Source organism: Schistocerca americana, chromosome X (assembly GCF_021461395.2).
Source record: "Schistocerca americana isolate TAMUIC-IGC-003095 chromosome X, iqSchAmer2.1, whole genome shotgun sequence".
Taxonomy (NCBI): domain Eukaryota; kingdom Metazoa; phylum Arthropoda; class Insecta; order Orthoptera; family Acrididae; genus Schistocerca; species Schistocerca americana.
Window position 1 is genome coordinate 791,702,210 of NC_060130.1, and position 15,455 is coordinate 791,717,664.

At 39.3% G+C, this 15,455-nt stretch overlaps 1 protein-coding gene across 1 annotated transcript in view; it reads left to right on the forward strand.

Moving 5' to 3' along the window:
* The first annotated feature begins 5,080 nt into the window (after positions 1 to 5,080).
* The window catches only part of LOC124555096 (glutaryl-CoA dehydrogenase, mitochondrial-like), a 159,727-nt gene continuing 149,352 nt past the window's right edge, over positions 5,081 to 15,455 (forward strand). Inside the window, exon 1 of the mRNA XM_047128893.1 lies at positions 5,081 to 5,329. Coding sequence (XP_046984849.1) covers positions 5,254 to 5,329 — 76 coding nt within the window. The 5' untranslated portion in view covers positions 5,081 to 5,253. The remainder of the gene's footprint in view (positions 5,330 to 15,455) is intronic.

Below are 15,455 nucleotides of genomic sequence, written 5' to 3' on the forward strand. Positions count from 1 at the left end.
CTTAATGGGGACTGTTAGCCGACTTCAAATAGAAAGGTCAGTTATATTTCTGTTTTGATAGCACTTGGTCACAACAGTCAACATTCAGTATTTGGTGTATGATAAATTTATTAAAAGTGCGTAACTATGTTTCATTCTGACAGTGTATTAATTCTCTAAATATTACCTGTTGCAGTTTTCTGTTATGTAGTCACCTGTCTTGTGAATCTCCTGACAAATGGTCTATTATATTAAAATCTTTTATATTCTTTATGTTATACTTTCTGACTTGTTCCACACCCAAGAGATTCTTGTCATTTTTGGGTTTTTGGAACGATAACTGTCTCTAATTTAATATAATCTAATTGGATTGATTACAATACTAGAGCCATCTGCAAAATGATCTAATTCTGCTTGTTGTGTACTAGATGGAAGAGCGTTTAACTCATAAGGAACAGTAGTTGATCTAAGATTGAGCCTTGGGAAACCCCATACATAATTTTTCCCCAGCCATAATTACATCCCCAAACTAAATTGGTTGAATTTTCTTGGTTTCAGAAGGAGAAATCGATGCCACATTCATATGATTGTATGTTATGAGAGTTACTTTTTCAACATACTGCTGTGATTTTTCTCATGAACTGTTTATGGTTATATTTTCTACTATATTTAAGAAATAATTATTAAATTTGCTAGCTACCAATGATTCATTGCTTATAGTAGTTCATTCAGTTCCATAGCAATGCTACCTTATTCCGTGGCTGACCGCCTGTCTCTTGTTTCACCACCTTCCATATGGCCTAATTCTGTTGTCAGAGTTAGTGATTTCTGACACTGCATGCATGTTCCCTGATTTATGATAACATTTCTTAGTACTTCTAAACAGCTTTTGTATTGTAAAACTACTGCAGAATCTCTATTCATTCTTGTTAACAGATACATTTAGTGTTTTCTTTCCCAAGATAGTTCAATCCCTCTATTGTTCCATGGATTTATAAAATAGACTATGAGAAGATAAACTATAGTATACATATTAAGCACAGCAATAATAAAATATACCACAGGAAGATTTCTGACAGCTAGTGTCCATAAACTATATTATAATGTAGTATGGTATGATCCCTGTGCATAATAATTGGAGAGGGTATACATGAGATTATTATACAGGACTTAATTACACAAGACATAACCATAGCACATAATAATACAATAAAATATAGGAAAATTTATTAAATGCTAATATCCTCCTCACGAATCTCAAAGAATTCTTTGATATGGTAAAATGGGTGATCTGATAGCCAGTTATACTGCTTAATTAAAAATGTTTTTAGATCTATGGAACGAACATTGATTGACAATTTTGAGTGGTTTCAGAACATGCAGATCTTGCTAACCTGTTCCTTGTATGTCTAAATTAGTCTTAGCTCTAATGTTGTGTTCGTGAATTCCCCCCCCCCCTCCCCAGGTGCAAATTCTGAAATAATATTTCTAATATAGAGCACAGATGTATACATTTACAATTGTGAGTATTCTTAACCTGAAAAAGAGGACGACAGTGCTCCTTGTGATCTGTTTTACACATTATGTATAAGACTTTTTTGTATTCTTAAAATATTCTTGATGTGAGGAGTGTCTCCATATGAACAGACCATATGACATATGTGACAGTCCAAATTATATCACCCTAAGGTGATCCAAGCTCATTGCATCTGTCAGTTTCATAATGGGGTATGACATACGAAATATTTTTTCACTTATGTGATATATTTTCCTCCTAGTGGAGTTTTGAGGCAACATAAATAGCTAAAAGTTTTGCTGACTTATTATTTATTGCATTTTACAGTCCCATTAGAAGTTTTTGTCTTTTATTGTGATTACAGAGGAGTTAATTAGATGCAAACTAATCCAATTCCATATCAAGAGTTTCTTTTGTTATCTTATTCAGAAGTGAAATTCTCTGATGTGTGGTAAATGGATGTTGCATCATCAGCACAGCATATAAAGGAGTGAGCTACATCATTAGGTAAATCATTAATTGCTGCTATGAAGAAAATGGTCTAGGAATAGATTCTTGTGGAAAATGTGTGCTGTTTTCCATTATGAAGGACTTTATATTTCTGATTAAGGCAAATTGTTTTCTGTTGCTTAAATAACGAATCATCACAGCTAATGTGCTCCGATGTACCCCATAATACTCTAATTAGTGGAATGTCAACAGGAGTGCAATCAAATGCATTTCTTAAGGCCCGTCCACACGCAACGATCTGTCTGCGCACATCATATCTGCGCAGACAGATCGTTGCGTGTGGACAGAAGATTTGCACCAACCTGAGGTGTGTGCCGACCCGGAAGTTGGAGTTGGAGGTTTGAGCGAAACCTCTCAAATCTATGGGTTCAAACCACATCTGCGCAGAAAAGTTGGAACGTGTGGACAGGAGATCGCCGCAGATCTGGCGCGAAACAGCTGTTTGCTCAGTCTAGTGTTTGTATTTGTGCACACAGGGCATTAAAATGGCTGATACTCGTCAGTGTGTCTCGAGAGTTTTTAAGTGAATTCATTGAAATATATAGAAACCACCCATGATCGTGGAAGATTAAAAGTAAAGAATATAGTGACCGAGACAAAAAGACAGCAGCATACAATGCTGTAATTGAAAAATTGCGGGCAGTTGACGTCTCGGCAAACAGAGAAACGGTAATAAAAATAAAAAATTCTTTGCAAACTGGCGAAATTATTTGCGGATGGATGTCGAGACTTATAATTATCTCTTAAAGCTTGTAACCCCTCATATTATGAGAAAAAATACTTGTATGTAAAGGGCAATTTCTCCTCATGAACGGCTGGCGGTAACATAACATTCCTAGCAACAGGAAGGAGCTACAAGGATTTGGAATTTTCAACTGCAATATCGAAACAAGCGCTGAGTAAAATAATACCCAACACATGTCAAGCTATTTACTCTGTCCTGAAGGATGAGTTCATGAAGGCAAGTCAAGTAAATTAAATCTGTCAGCGAACTGTTTACCGAAAAGATTTATCCAAAGTTCAGAAATATAGAAGATCTGGTGTAAGAGTAGGTCAAGTATACCAGCCAACGTTATGGTATTTTGATCTGCTTGGCTTTCTTAGTGATCAAGAAACACCAAGACCAAGCAGGAGTACAATTGAAGATGAAATTGGAGTGTCAATGTGCCAGGAAATGGAACACGATGTAACGTAAAACAAAACAGGTTGGCCCTGCAACTCTCGCAGTAAATGTACGTGAGAAAACTGCCTTCGCTTTAGCAGCCACTGTCTACACCATTTTGACCACTTTCTCTGTTTCCTGCGGTTGGTCTGAATGTTTTTTGCAACCCAAGTTGCGAACACAGACCACAACAGAACTTCCTCCATTTCTATATTTCAAAATAACTGAATTAAATTTTTGACGTTTACGGGGAGCGGAGTCACTTCCGACTGATATTTCTTTTCTACACCGACAGATGGCGGGCGAGTAGTAGATTGGGGTTTGTGTCGTGTGAACACACCCACGGCCGCCTGTAATACAGGCGGCCGTGACACACCACATTTGCAGCGATCTTTTGCATGTACAGACTACAGACATCTGCGCCGATGTCTGCGCAGACAGATCGTTGCGTGTGGACCGGGCTTAAAAGGTGCCTCAAATATCGTTGAAAATATTAGCACAATTGAACTGTTCTATAGCTTTTGGGACGCTTCTTGTCATCTTCTTTAAAAACTGGGATAACTTTTAATACCTTAAGTGAATCCATAAATACACCAACTGCAACACATTTAAGGCTAATGGTGTAGAGACTTAGTGTATTGTCTTTTTAATGACATAATTTGAAGCCAATAAGAGTTCATAATTTTAGAATTTGAAAATTTGGAAACAGCTTTTATAATATCAGCAGACGTGACAACACTCCATTGAAATGCCTGTCGCTTGGCAGTGGGGCTCCAATCAGGTCCACTGCAGATGAACTTGTTTTTTGGTATTGTTTCGTATTTCTTTAACCAAGTTTAAAAAGTAGACATTTATTTCCTCAAGACCAAGCAGAGCTGCTTGTGCGCATTTTGATGTGTCACCATGTTTTGTTGTTTGCCATACTGCCTTACATTTATTAGCAACTCTTTCTACTACTATTTTTTGCTGATAACCTCGACGTTGAGCGCCCTTAAACCACATACACACAGCATGCTAGTTTTCTTCTTCTTCTTTTTTTGCCGGAAGGCGCTTAGCTTTGTGGAAATTTTTGCATTTAAGATGTGACCTATAAATGCTCTCTGTCTGCTCTGCTCCTTTTGGTACAGCCATGGTTATGCATCTGGTTCAATATGAGCATGGTTTCTTTAATTTCCGCAAGTTCTTCAGAAAGCCAGTGACATGACGTGACGAGCAGCGAGCAGTGAGGATTGGCCTTACTAGCAATCTTGTATTCAGGTCATCGTAGGAAGTGATGTTTCTAAATCCAGAGCATGCAGATGAATGATTTTGACTTAGTCCACATAGATTTCTTTTTTTATAATTACAGTTCCCCTGTATGTCATAGGATTAACTGCTCTTGTTGTCTCTGTTAAATAATTGCAAGCAGCTGTCTTAACTGTCCACAAACGTGGATGACTCCTACATACTTAAAAAAATTCAGCAATGAATTTCCTAAAACACTGAAGCATATCAACTATAGAATTAACTGTGTACGCAAAATCGAAACACACTATCTGGAATCTGAACAAACAGCTGACTGAAACACTTCTCGCTCGCCAGATTCGCAGTGTTTGGCTGCCCATACACTACGATTTGTCTATGCCGATGCGAGTTGCACCCACAGATGTACGCAGTTTTGCTCAAACCTCCAATTTCCAGGTTTGCGCCCATCCGAATTCTGCCCTAATATGTCAACACGCAATGCTCTTCTGCGCAGATGTAAAGCAGCGTAACATTTTGTTGTTGTTACTGTTACTGTTACTACTACTACTACTACTACTACTACTACTGCCACCTTCACCACCACCGAATTTGTGTTATGTTGGCAGTCTCTAAAATACCTAAATATTAGGTTCCATTCTTGTCATTTGCCTTGAAGACAAAACCGCGAGAATATTAAGTTGGCAACTCCGTATATCAACAAGAGTTAGTGGCAATTTTCTGAAATTGTACTTCGCCCTGAGCGAAAAACAACAGCTTCGTTATCTCTATGAGAATGTCACGTTGAGCTAAAGAGATTATGTAAACGTCTGAGCTTCTTGTAGTAGAGTAGCATATCGTCAAAATGTGTTCTGCAATTCTGAATAAAGTGATTCGTAGTTTTATTCGTAAACAGTTTTTTCAAGCTGAACAAGTAAGATGTATCCTTTGTAAATTCAAATGAAGTTCTACGATCGTTAGTTGAAAATTCATGCCAGTAATTCCGCGTTGCGTACTGTTAAATGTTCGGATTTGAGTACCTTGTAAGTAATCGAGACGTCACGTGCAGAAATCTGTACATCGTTAACATTAACGATGTACAGATTTTCGTTCAATCCTCTGTGTCATCTGGTACTAACCAGGTCGTATCCAATCAATGAATTTGTTCATTTTCTAGATTATGGATTTTCTTCTGTTCTTAATCATATAGCTAGAGTAACAGTTGTAACTGCGTAAGCCAAATTATTATAGCCTGTTTCATTTCGTGCAGTTTACTCGTAATTATCGGTACCCATATGCAATGAGTTGCCCATACAGTAAACAAACGCGGACATACTGGTTGCGTTGGGGTTGAAAGCATCATCACTAAGACCATTGAAGTTATCTTCCACGAACACTAATTAGTGGAATAAAATGAAACCAGGAAACTATCATTCAGTTGTTGCTGATTCTCAAACAATGTGCTTTTGATGTTTTGTTATATTGCGGGTAGATTCAATGTTGAAAATGCAGTAACATTAGTTTTGTGTGTGCCATATGGCAGTAGTACTCTTCCTGATTCCAGATGCCATTCATGAAATTGTTCTACTTCATCATCAATGTTTTGTACAGTTTTATTCCTATAGGGTAACTTAATGGTGCTTGGTAATGGTTAAGGCATTGGACTCATAATGCAGGAATAGTGCTTAACTTCCCTGCTGACCATTCAGATTTAAGTTTTGTATAATTTACCTAAATCACTTAAGGTGAATACCAAAACTATTCCATGGACAAATCGAGGGGAGGGGGTTCCATATCATTCTTTCCCAATTTATCACATAATCTGTGTCTAGTTATCTCGGCATTTAAAAGGTGTTAAACAATGTTCCTTCATAATTCCCATGTAATTCGATTTATCCATCTCAAAGATAAACTGACGTTATCAAAATATTTTCCTTCATTATTTGAAACTTTTATGAATCTATTTTTATATGCAGTGTATTTATATCCATCTTACTCTTATATCAACCACATATTTCCCTTTTCCCCACTACTCTAAAAATTTTACCTCGCATAGTTCAACACTCCACTGGAGACATAAAATTAGTGCATTGTCTGCAGCAGACATTTTCGTTGGAACAGCCTGATTGCAGATTACATTTATAAAAAGTAAAGCTTTTGACTAAACCAACAGACTGCAAGGAATTCATTTATTCATAATAAACATGGTCGAGGTCGCCATTTCAAAGACTGGATTGATTCAGTAGTCTCATCATGTGCAAGCCCCTTGGCTTCTGGGTAACTATCACAACCAACCTCAATTGGAACCTGCTTACTGTATTCAAGCCTTGGTCTCCTGTAAAATTTTTACTCCCCACACCTCCGTCATTGAACTATTACTTGATTACTCAGGGTCTCTCTTATCAACCCGATCCCTTCTTTTAATCAAGTTGTACCATAAACTTCTTTCTTACCCTGATTAGATTAAGCACCTCCTCATTAGTTATTAGACATACCCGTCTAGTCTTTGCTATTGTTCTATAGCACCACATTTCAAAAGTTTCTATTTTCTTCTTCTTGGAACTGCTTATTGTTGGGGCTTCACATCTATATTATATTACACTCTACAGGAACGCCTCCAGAAAAGACATTCTTACATCTAAATTTATATTATATTTTAACAAATTCCTATTTTTCAGATATGCTTTTCTTGCTGTTGCCAGTCCGGATTTTATATCTTCCCTACTTCAGCCAGCCTCAGTTAGTTTGCTGCTCAAACAGCTAAACTCATCTATTACTGTTAGTGTCTCATTTCCTATTCAGATTTCTTCAGCATTGCTGCATATACTTCAACTACATTCCATTAGCTTGTTTTAATAATTGTTGATGTTCATCGTATAATTTATTTTCAACGCACTGTCCTTTCCACTCAACTAAGTCCTTAGCCATCCGACAATTGTTATGTCATCAGCAAATGTCAGTTTTTATTTTTAATCCCTGAACTTTTTAAATTCCTTTTCCAAATTTCTCCTTGGTTTCCTTCACAGCTTTCTCAATGTACAGATTGAACAACATTGGGGATACACTACAGCCCAGTCTCACTCCCTTCTCAAACTCTAGCTTCCCTTTCATGCCCTTCATCTCTTATAACTGCAGCCTCATTTATGTAGATCACCTTTTGGTGCCTGTATTTCATCTCTGCTACCTTATCAAAAACTTCCTCTAAATCTACGAGTGCTATAAATGTAGGCTTGCCTTTCTTCTACCTACGTGGTAAGCCAAGCTGCAGGGGCAGTTTTGCCTCACATGTTCCTACATTTCTCTGGAATCCAAACTGATCTTCCCCAAAGTTAACCTTTAACAGATTTTCAATTCTTCAATAAGTAATTTTTGTCAACATTTTGGATCTTGCATTTATTAAACTGAGGGTTCAATGGCATAAACACCTGTCAGCACCTGCCTTCTTGGGAATTGGAATTATCACAGTTTTCTTGAAGATGTGGTACTTCTGCTGCCTCATGTCTTTTGCACACCAGGTGGAATAGTTTTGTCACGGCTGGCTCTCCCAAGCATCTTAGTAACTCTGAGCGAATGTTGTCTGCTCCACATATTTCAGTGCTCCACAGTATTGTATTTCCCATTTCATCTTCACTTATTTCCACCTTTCAGTTTTCCCTTCTTTGCTTGGTATTGGCCTGCCATGTAAGGTAGCCGTATACCTGCTTCTCTTTTCTCCAATGGTCTCTTTAATTTTCCTATAGGCACCAACTGTCTTTCCCCCAGTAAATCATGTTTCTACAACCTTGCATTTGTCTTATACCCGTTCCTGCTTAACCATTTTGCATTTTTTTGTCAAGCTCATATTTTAGACACCTGCATTTCCTTTCATCTGCTTGCCAATTAAATTCAGTATCTCCTGTAGTATGCAGAAATTTCTACTAGGCTTCTCTCTTTACCTGTGTGACCTGCTGCTGTCTTCATTCCTTCAACTCTAAAAGATTCTTATTTGTCTTCTGTTATATTCTTTTTCCCTGCTTCAGTCAGACATTGCCTCATGCACTCTCTGAAACTCTCAAGAACCTTTGGTTCTTTAAATTTATCCAGATGTCCTCCCCTGAATTTCCTACCTTTCTACAATTAGTTCAGTTATAATAATAAAAATGTAAGTTGCAAATGTTGACAGGTAACTTTAAAAATATATCATAACTTAAATGGCAGCACTTATCAATAAGCATTGCTAGCTGTTGGGCAGTTTAATGGGCCATTACCATTTTCCCTTACTGTAAAATTAGCATCTTGTGTGGTAAATGTGGATGTTACCATAAATGATTCAGTTTGGCAATAATACACTAAGACTGAGAGTCACTTTTCACTCTGGTGACTAGCGTGGCGAGGGGCGAGGCTAGTAGAGTGTTTGGTAAGGTTCTCCCACGGATCAGGAGGTTTTGGAGGTGTGACAGGATTATTATGAGACAGGGAAGAAATCTTTATATCCTTAAGGCAGAATTAGAAATTGAGTATTTTGAATTAGATAGGTTGAGTGGAAAAGATATGGTGTAAACTGACAAAGGGCAGCAAGTAAAAACTGATAGAAAAATGCAAAATTCACATTTGAAACTTCTGTTAGGAAAAAGCTTCTCCTGTTACATGAAGTAGAAGGGAATTAATATCAGCCACCTTGATAGCAATGTAGGATGCAGCAGATTTATAGGAATGACACTGATGCTTTGGAAGCAAGATAAGGTAATAAGAGTCTTGCACTAGGTGAGCAGTTATGGGTGGGGTGTAAGACGGCTGATGCAAGATAAGTTGTTTGGAGAATATCAGGTCACAAATGCTGTGAAAGCTAGTATCAAAGTTAGACAGGTCACAAAGAACCTGGGAATCTTTTGTATGATTTGGATTACAGCATTTAAGATTAACTGGCTGGAATAGGTGTAGCAACAATATACATAGAGTGAGTTTTGTGAATGTATGACAATGCTATAACTGGCCTTTAGTAAACACTGCAGTCAGTTGTGTATTGAAAGAGCTGAGTTGGTTGGTGTTGATAACAACAATGTTGCATATCTATGCTATATCTTTTGCCACAGTTGAGAAATGGCGAAGTACTAACCAAGAGAGACAGGGTAGATTACTAGCTAACAAGCAGCAATACAGGAATGTCTGTGATTACTGGAGTCAGAGAAAGATATATTTTTTTAGGTTACAGTCAGATTTGCATGTTTATTTTGTTCATGGCATATACTGTATAATGAAATTAGATAAATCATGTTTACACAGTTAAAAAACTGTTACTTGTTTAGAGGTTCACCATTGATACAGTAAAACACAGAAAAAATATTTCTTTTATTCTTAAAATGACTGTAAACATACAGATAAGCACTCATAATAAGCATCAACAAAACCCAAATCGTGAAGACATTGCCAAGTGTATAAAAATCATACAGATATGCTTTACTAAAGAATGTACATAGAAGCACCATTTAAATATACTGAAGCCACTGTGTTAAGGAATTAGCTTTAAATGCCCTGCACCAGAAACACAATTTCCAGCTCAAACTACAAATTCTCTTCTTTTACATTTTCATCGCCACTCTTCATTTCTATCCAGCTCAGAATGTTGGTTTTTATAAGTGCATGAATCATAAAATACAGAAAAATCCTAAAGAAACAATCTCATACAGAAACAGAAAAACTAGATAGTTGTTCACAGTTAATCACAGGGATTGAAAAGCTAAGTATCAATGTTTTTTTTCAACTATCATTTTCATGTAAAGCTAATATGGAAAAAGGAGTAGTTTTGAAATATGCAAAAGTTGAAAATAAAGCTGAAATTTTGAATCGGAAATCTTTTGTTTTGATCAGAACCTAGATGTCTTAAAACCTGGATGTCTGTGGTTCTGAGTTGATGATGTAAAATATGTTTCTCATGGTGTCAGTATTCTGTAAGCAATTCTGCCACTGTCACTTGCCTCCTGTGACCCATGATATCATCAAAATATGAGCCATAAACCACTCATCAAAATCCAGTTTATGTAAAATATGTAGCACAAAAAAATTATTATTATTATTATTGTCATGAGACTGCATTTGTTGGATTTGCCAGCCTGCAAGCAAACTGTCATCTTTCAACCTAACCTTAACATCAGGCTCTGCTACAGATCAACATGTCACCACAATTAGAATTCTGTATTCACATTAGTCATCTTTGCCAATTCACCCGCAAACGTTTACTTTCCAACATAACTTAGATTTTGGGCTGCACTTGAGAGTAGTCTGTCACCATTACCTACATTCCAAAATATAATGTAGAAGCAAAATAAATGTTGTCAGTATTCTCTTCTCTGTCTGTTTATACATATAGGACGTAACATGCCACATCATCATCACATTACAAATCAATACCAATGGATTCAATCTACCTGTCCACAGATCCCAACTGGGAAACACCGAGCGAAGTGGCACAGTGGCTAGCTCACTGAACTCGCATTTGGGAAGCTGATGGCTCAAAACCCTGTCCAACCATACAGATTTAGGTTTTCTGTGATTTCCCTAAGTCATTCCAGGCAAATGCGGGGATGGTTTCTTTGATAAGGAAATGGCTGATCTCTTTCCCCATCATTTCATAATCTGAGCCTGTGCTGCATCTCTAATGACTGCACTGCCAATGGGACGTTAAACTCTTATTAATCTCCATTCCTTCCTTTCCCACTGGGAAACTTTCATCTGTGAATTTTAAATTTGTTGTTGAGCTTCCTGTCTCCTCACGGGGCTCACATCTCTTTTGTGAGTGCTTGCTTTGCCCCACGGGGCCCCGCCCCTACAGACCTACTTCCCTTTCTGCGCTGCAAGGGTGTCCTTCTATATTCTTCTTTCCTCTCTGCCTTTCCATTGGATGGTCTTCTTGGTACCAATTGTGGTAGAATCTGGTTTGTGATTTTGGATACAATACTCGTTTTGTTCCCTTATCGCATTCTATAACTTTTCATTCTTACCTATATGGTCCCCTTTCTGGGTTTGACTTGCTAATTCTTTTCCAAATTTTACAGAAGTGTGGTGCAAATTATGCAGGCAAGGTTGCTCAGCACAGCATATATTCCACCTGTTGTGTCATTCTCTCTTTGAACCCTTCCTTTCTTGCAAAGGTACTGCACCCAAAACCCAGCATGGTAGCCATTCTATTGTGGGGGGAGACATTCTGTTTTGGGGAGTTGTCAAGTACCTGCATGGTGGTAGCCACTTGACCATGGAGGGATCACACTGTTGATGCCTTTGCTGGGAACTCCTGATGCAAACCAAGGAGTTTGTGTCCATCATGGCTGTGGCGTGGGGACTCTGGGCAACAGTCTATTGGCCAGGTGACCATTGCTGTGGCTGTGTGACACATGTGAGGTGAGCCCCCAGTTGGGGTGGGTGGTACCAAGACAGAAGATTCACACATGAAGGAAACTAAACTTTCTTATGCTCGTGGCCCAAAGGCCCCAGCAGTCTCTTCAGGTGGGAAAGATTATTATAATGCAGAGAGATATGACCTCATGATGTTTTGCCTGTATACAGACTGATGGGGTACTTTTACTGCGATGAAAGAATTATTTTTTGTCAGAAATGCAAGACAAATTTGGGGAAGTTGAGTCTCTGGGGAAAATGTGGAATAGTTCGTTATTAATTAAAACTTCCTCTGCTGCCTAATCTACATCTCTTCAGGCATGTGATCGTATAGGTGGCATGTGTGGCTACTGCTGCATACAAAACATTGAACATGGTCCAAGGAATCATTTTTCACAGAGATTTTACAATCCAGACAGATGAGGAACACTGGACTAATGTCGAGTGTCGAGGTGTACATCTTACCAGACATGTTAAAAAAAGGACTCAAGGATAATCTTACAAATACAGATGCCTTCAAGCCTTTGAAGGGAATGCCCTACAAGAGGAGGTTAAGATCATGATGTACAGGTGTGATGTGTAACTGTTTGGCCCACCACCTGTGGGATGCTTCAGATGGTTATCGTCTGGTATACATAATCCTGTTGTACAGCAGACCCATAATGTGGCAACTGTGGCCAATCACTCCACAAAGATAGTCTCTGTGAACATTCACCTTTGTGTGTCAGCTGCACAGAAAATCACCTTTTAAGTTTGCTAGTTTGCCCAGTTTTCAAGAAAGAATAGAAGATCCAAGAATACAAATATATTGACCATCTGTCATATACTGAGGCACAGAAAAAATATGCCTGTCTACATACTGCGGCTATGATGATCAGTTATACTAATACCATGACTATACCCCATCTCAGCCTTCACCAAACCAGATCTCCCGCCACTCTTCTTTCCCATGGTTGCCACATTACCTTCTTTAGGAACCACTTCCACACTTGGCAGAGAAGCATTCTTGTTCTTGGGCATTTACCAGTGACAGGACTCCCTCATGGGATCCCTCTCCTCAGCAACCCCCTGACCTGAGCCCTGATGCCAAACAAGGATACTGTGGATCCCAGGGCTGTTCACTCTTCCTCTCTCTCTGTTGTCAATGTGGATAGTCCCTTGAATGAAGCTTGCCCACCGAAGGTTACAGAGGAAAAGAAAAATAAGAATCAGGGTAAGGCTCCTTTGGTCCCTCTGGAGATGCCAAATCCCCCCACACAGTCCAATTCTGAGCCGGGGCTTATGGATGTGATTCCATCCCACTGGTGACAGGCAGTGACACTGCAGCATGACTGGCCCTCCTGGCCGCTTCATGTGTAACCTGGCCACCAGTCACATGATCAGTCAGTGGAGTTTTTATGGGTACTACTGTCACCTGCCAGAACTGCAACACTTTATTTCCTCTTCTCTTCAAGAAACGTATTTCCCTGGTGACCATTCTCCTATGCCCTGTGGTTATTGTGTGTTCTGTCAGAACCATGTTGGTACCAAGAGGTCATCTGGAGGGGTCTGTACTTTGACTTATTCTGATGTTGTTGGTGAATGGCTACCCCTTTGTACCTCGCTGGAGGCAATGGTGGTGCAAGGTCAAACAACCTCAGCAATTACTATTTGCAATGTTTACATACCTCCAGGTAGGCCGCTTTCATATGTTGAATTGACTGCATTAATACAACAATGCACATGACCCCCCTGTGGGCCACTTCATCTGGTAGGGCCTTCAAATTGACCAGCTTCTTACAGACCATGGTCTGTGCCTCCTCAGTGATGGTTCTCCTACCCACTTCAGTGCTGCTCGTGACACCATTTTAGCTATCGATCTAATGATTTCTTTTCTTAATGTTGTGACTTTTCTTCTTTGGTGACTGCAGGACGACCTTTGTGACAATGACCACTTTCGGTGATCTGTCATTTCCTTGCCGCTGGCTGACAGACCAACTATTACATTGGGCACTTTGCAGAGCCAACCAGCCTTTATATGCCTCTGGTGTTATATCCACTGCCTGTCTGTCAGATTGTATTGATGAGGTTGTGCAAGGTGTCTTGGAGTGATCAACCACACCGCTGGACATGCTGCTTCCCTTTCTAAAAGTGTCCCCCCAGCCCCTACCGTCGGCAGGTGGAGTGGGGGACCAAAGGCATTGCAATAGCAATTCAGGACTACTGATGAACCCTGCAATGATTCAAACAACATCCTCCACAGATGAAGCTCGCCAGCATTGAACGGCTGTTCCAGGTCTTGCCCTACAGGGTGGTCTCTCTAGCGATTCATCAGTTCTCACAGTATACCTTGCAGCCCACTTTGTGACAGCATCAGTGTTGCCTTACTATCTGGCTGTCTTTTTACTGCAGAAGCTACAAGTGGAAGAAATATTCTTTATGTTTCACTCCCTACCAAGCTAAATACTATATATGAACCCTTCACTGACAGGGAACTACTTCAGGCTCTTGCCTCAGCCCGTGACTTGAATTTTTCAGCGATTTCTGGCTAACATGTAGGGCCCGTTCAAGAACATTTTTCCACACAAGTGACTTGCTGTTTGGTTCCTGCACCCTCCCACCTTTTGCCTCTATGCTTTCAATCATGTCAGTTTTTGCTACTAATTGTGATACCCATTATGTTCAAATTTTGCACCTGTGTGCCCTTAACTTCGTAGCTTAGTACCCAAGTGGCTGCCACTAATTGCGATATGTCCTTTGTAGATATCTTACAGTTGAGGTGCCTCTGGCACCCATTTCAGCTTGACACCCTATGCAGCGGCTTGGGTCACTTGGTCCTTAAACCAGCGCTGCTAACATGCATAGTTCTTATGTAGCTTCTAGCTATCACCTTGGGTCTGGATGATTCACTGATCTGACATTGTAACTTTAGCTGACGTGACCAACGCTGCACTAGTACTGCAAATGGCTGAAAACAAGGGCAAATTACAGCTATTTCTTTTTTCCCCCCAAGGGTATGCAGCACTAAGATATGGTTTAATGATGATGGCATCCTGTTTGGCGAAATATTCGGATGGTAAAATAGAACCCTATTCGGATATTCATGTGGGGATGACTTGGGAGGATGTCGTCATTAGCAAAATCAACACTGGCTATCTATGTACTGGAGTGTTGAATGTTAGGTTCCTTAACCACATGTTAGAGAATTTAAAAAGAGAAATGGGTAGATGGAAGTCACATAGGGTGGAAATTAGTGAAGTGTGATGGCAGGAAGAACAGGATTTTTGGTCAGGTCAGTCCAGGCTTAGCAACAAAATTAGAGAGGGGTAGTGCAGTAGTAGGACTAATAAAGAGTAAGATAATAGTAACATGGATACTCTACTATGAGCAGCATAGTGAATGTGTTGTTGTAGCCCGGATAGACATGAAGCCAACAGGTGACACAGTAGTGCAACTTTCTATGCCAACAAGTTCCATGGATGATAAAGATACTGAAGGAATGTATGATGAGGTAAAATTAAAGGAGGAGAAAATTTAATTGTGGTGGGTGATTAGATAGTAGAAAAGGAAGAGAAAGAAAAATAGTTGGAAAATAGGGACTAGGGTAAAGGAATTAAAAAGGAAACTATCTGGTAGAATTTTGCACAGAGAATAATTTATCATTGTCAACACTTGGTTTAAGAATGATATAAGCGGATTGTGTATGTGGAAGAGAGTTGG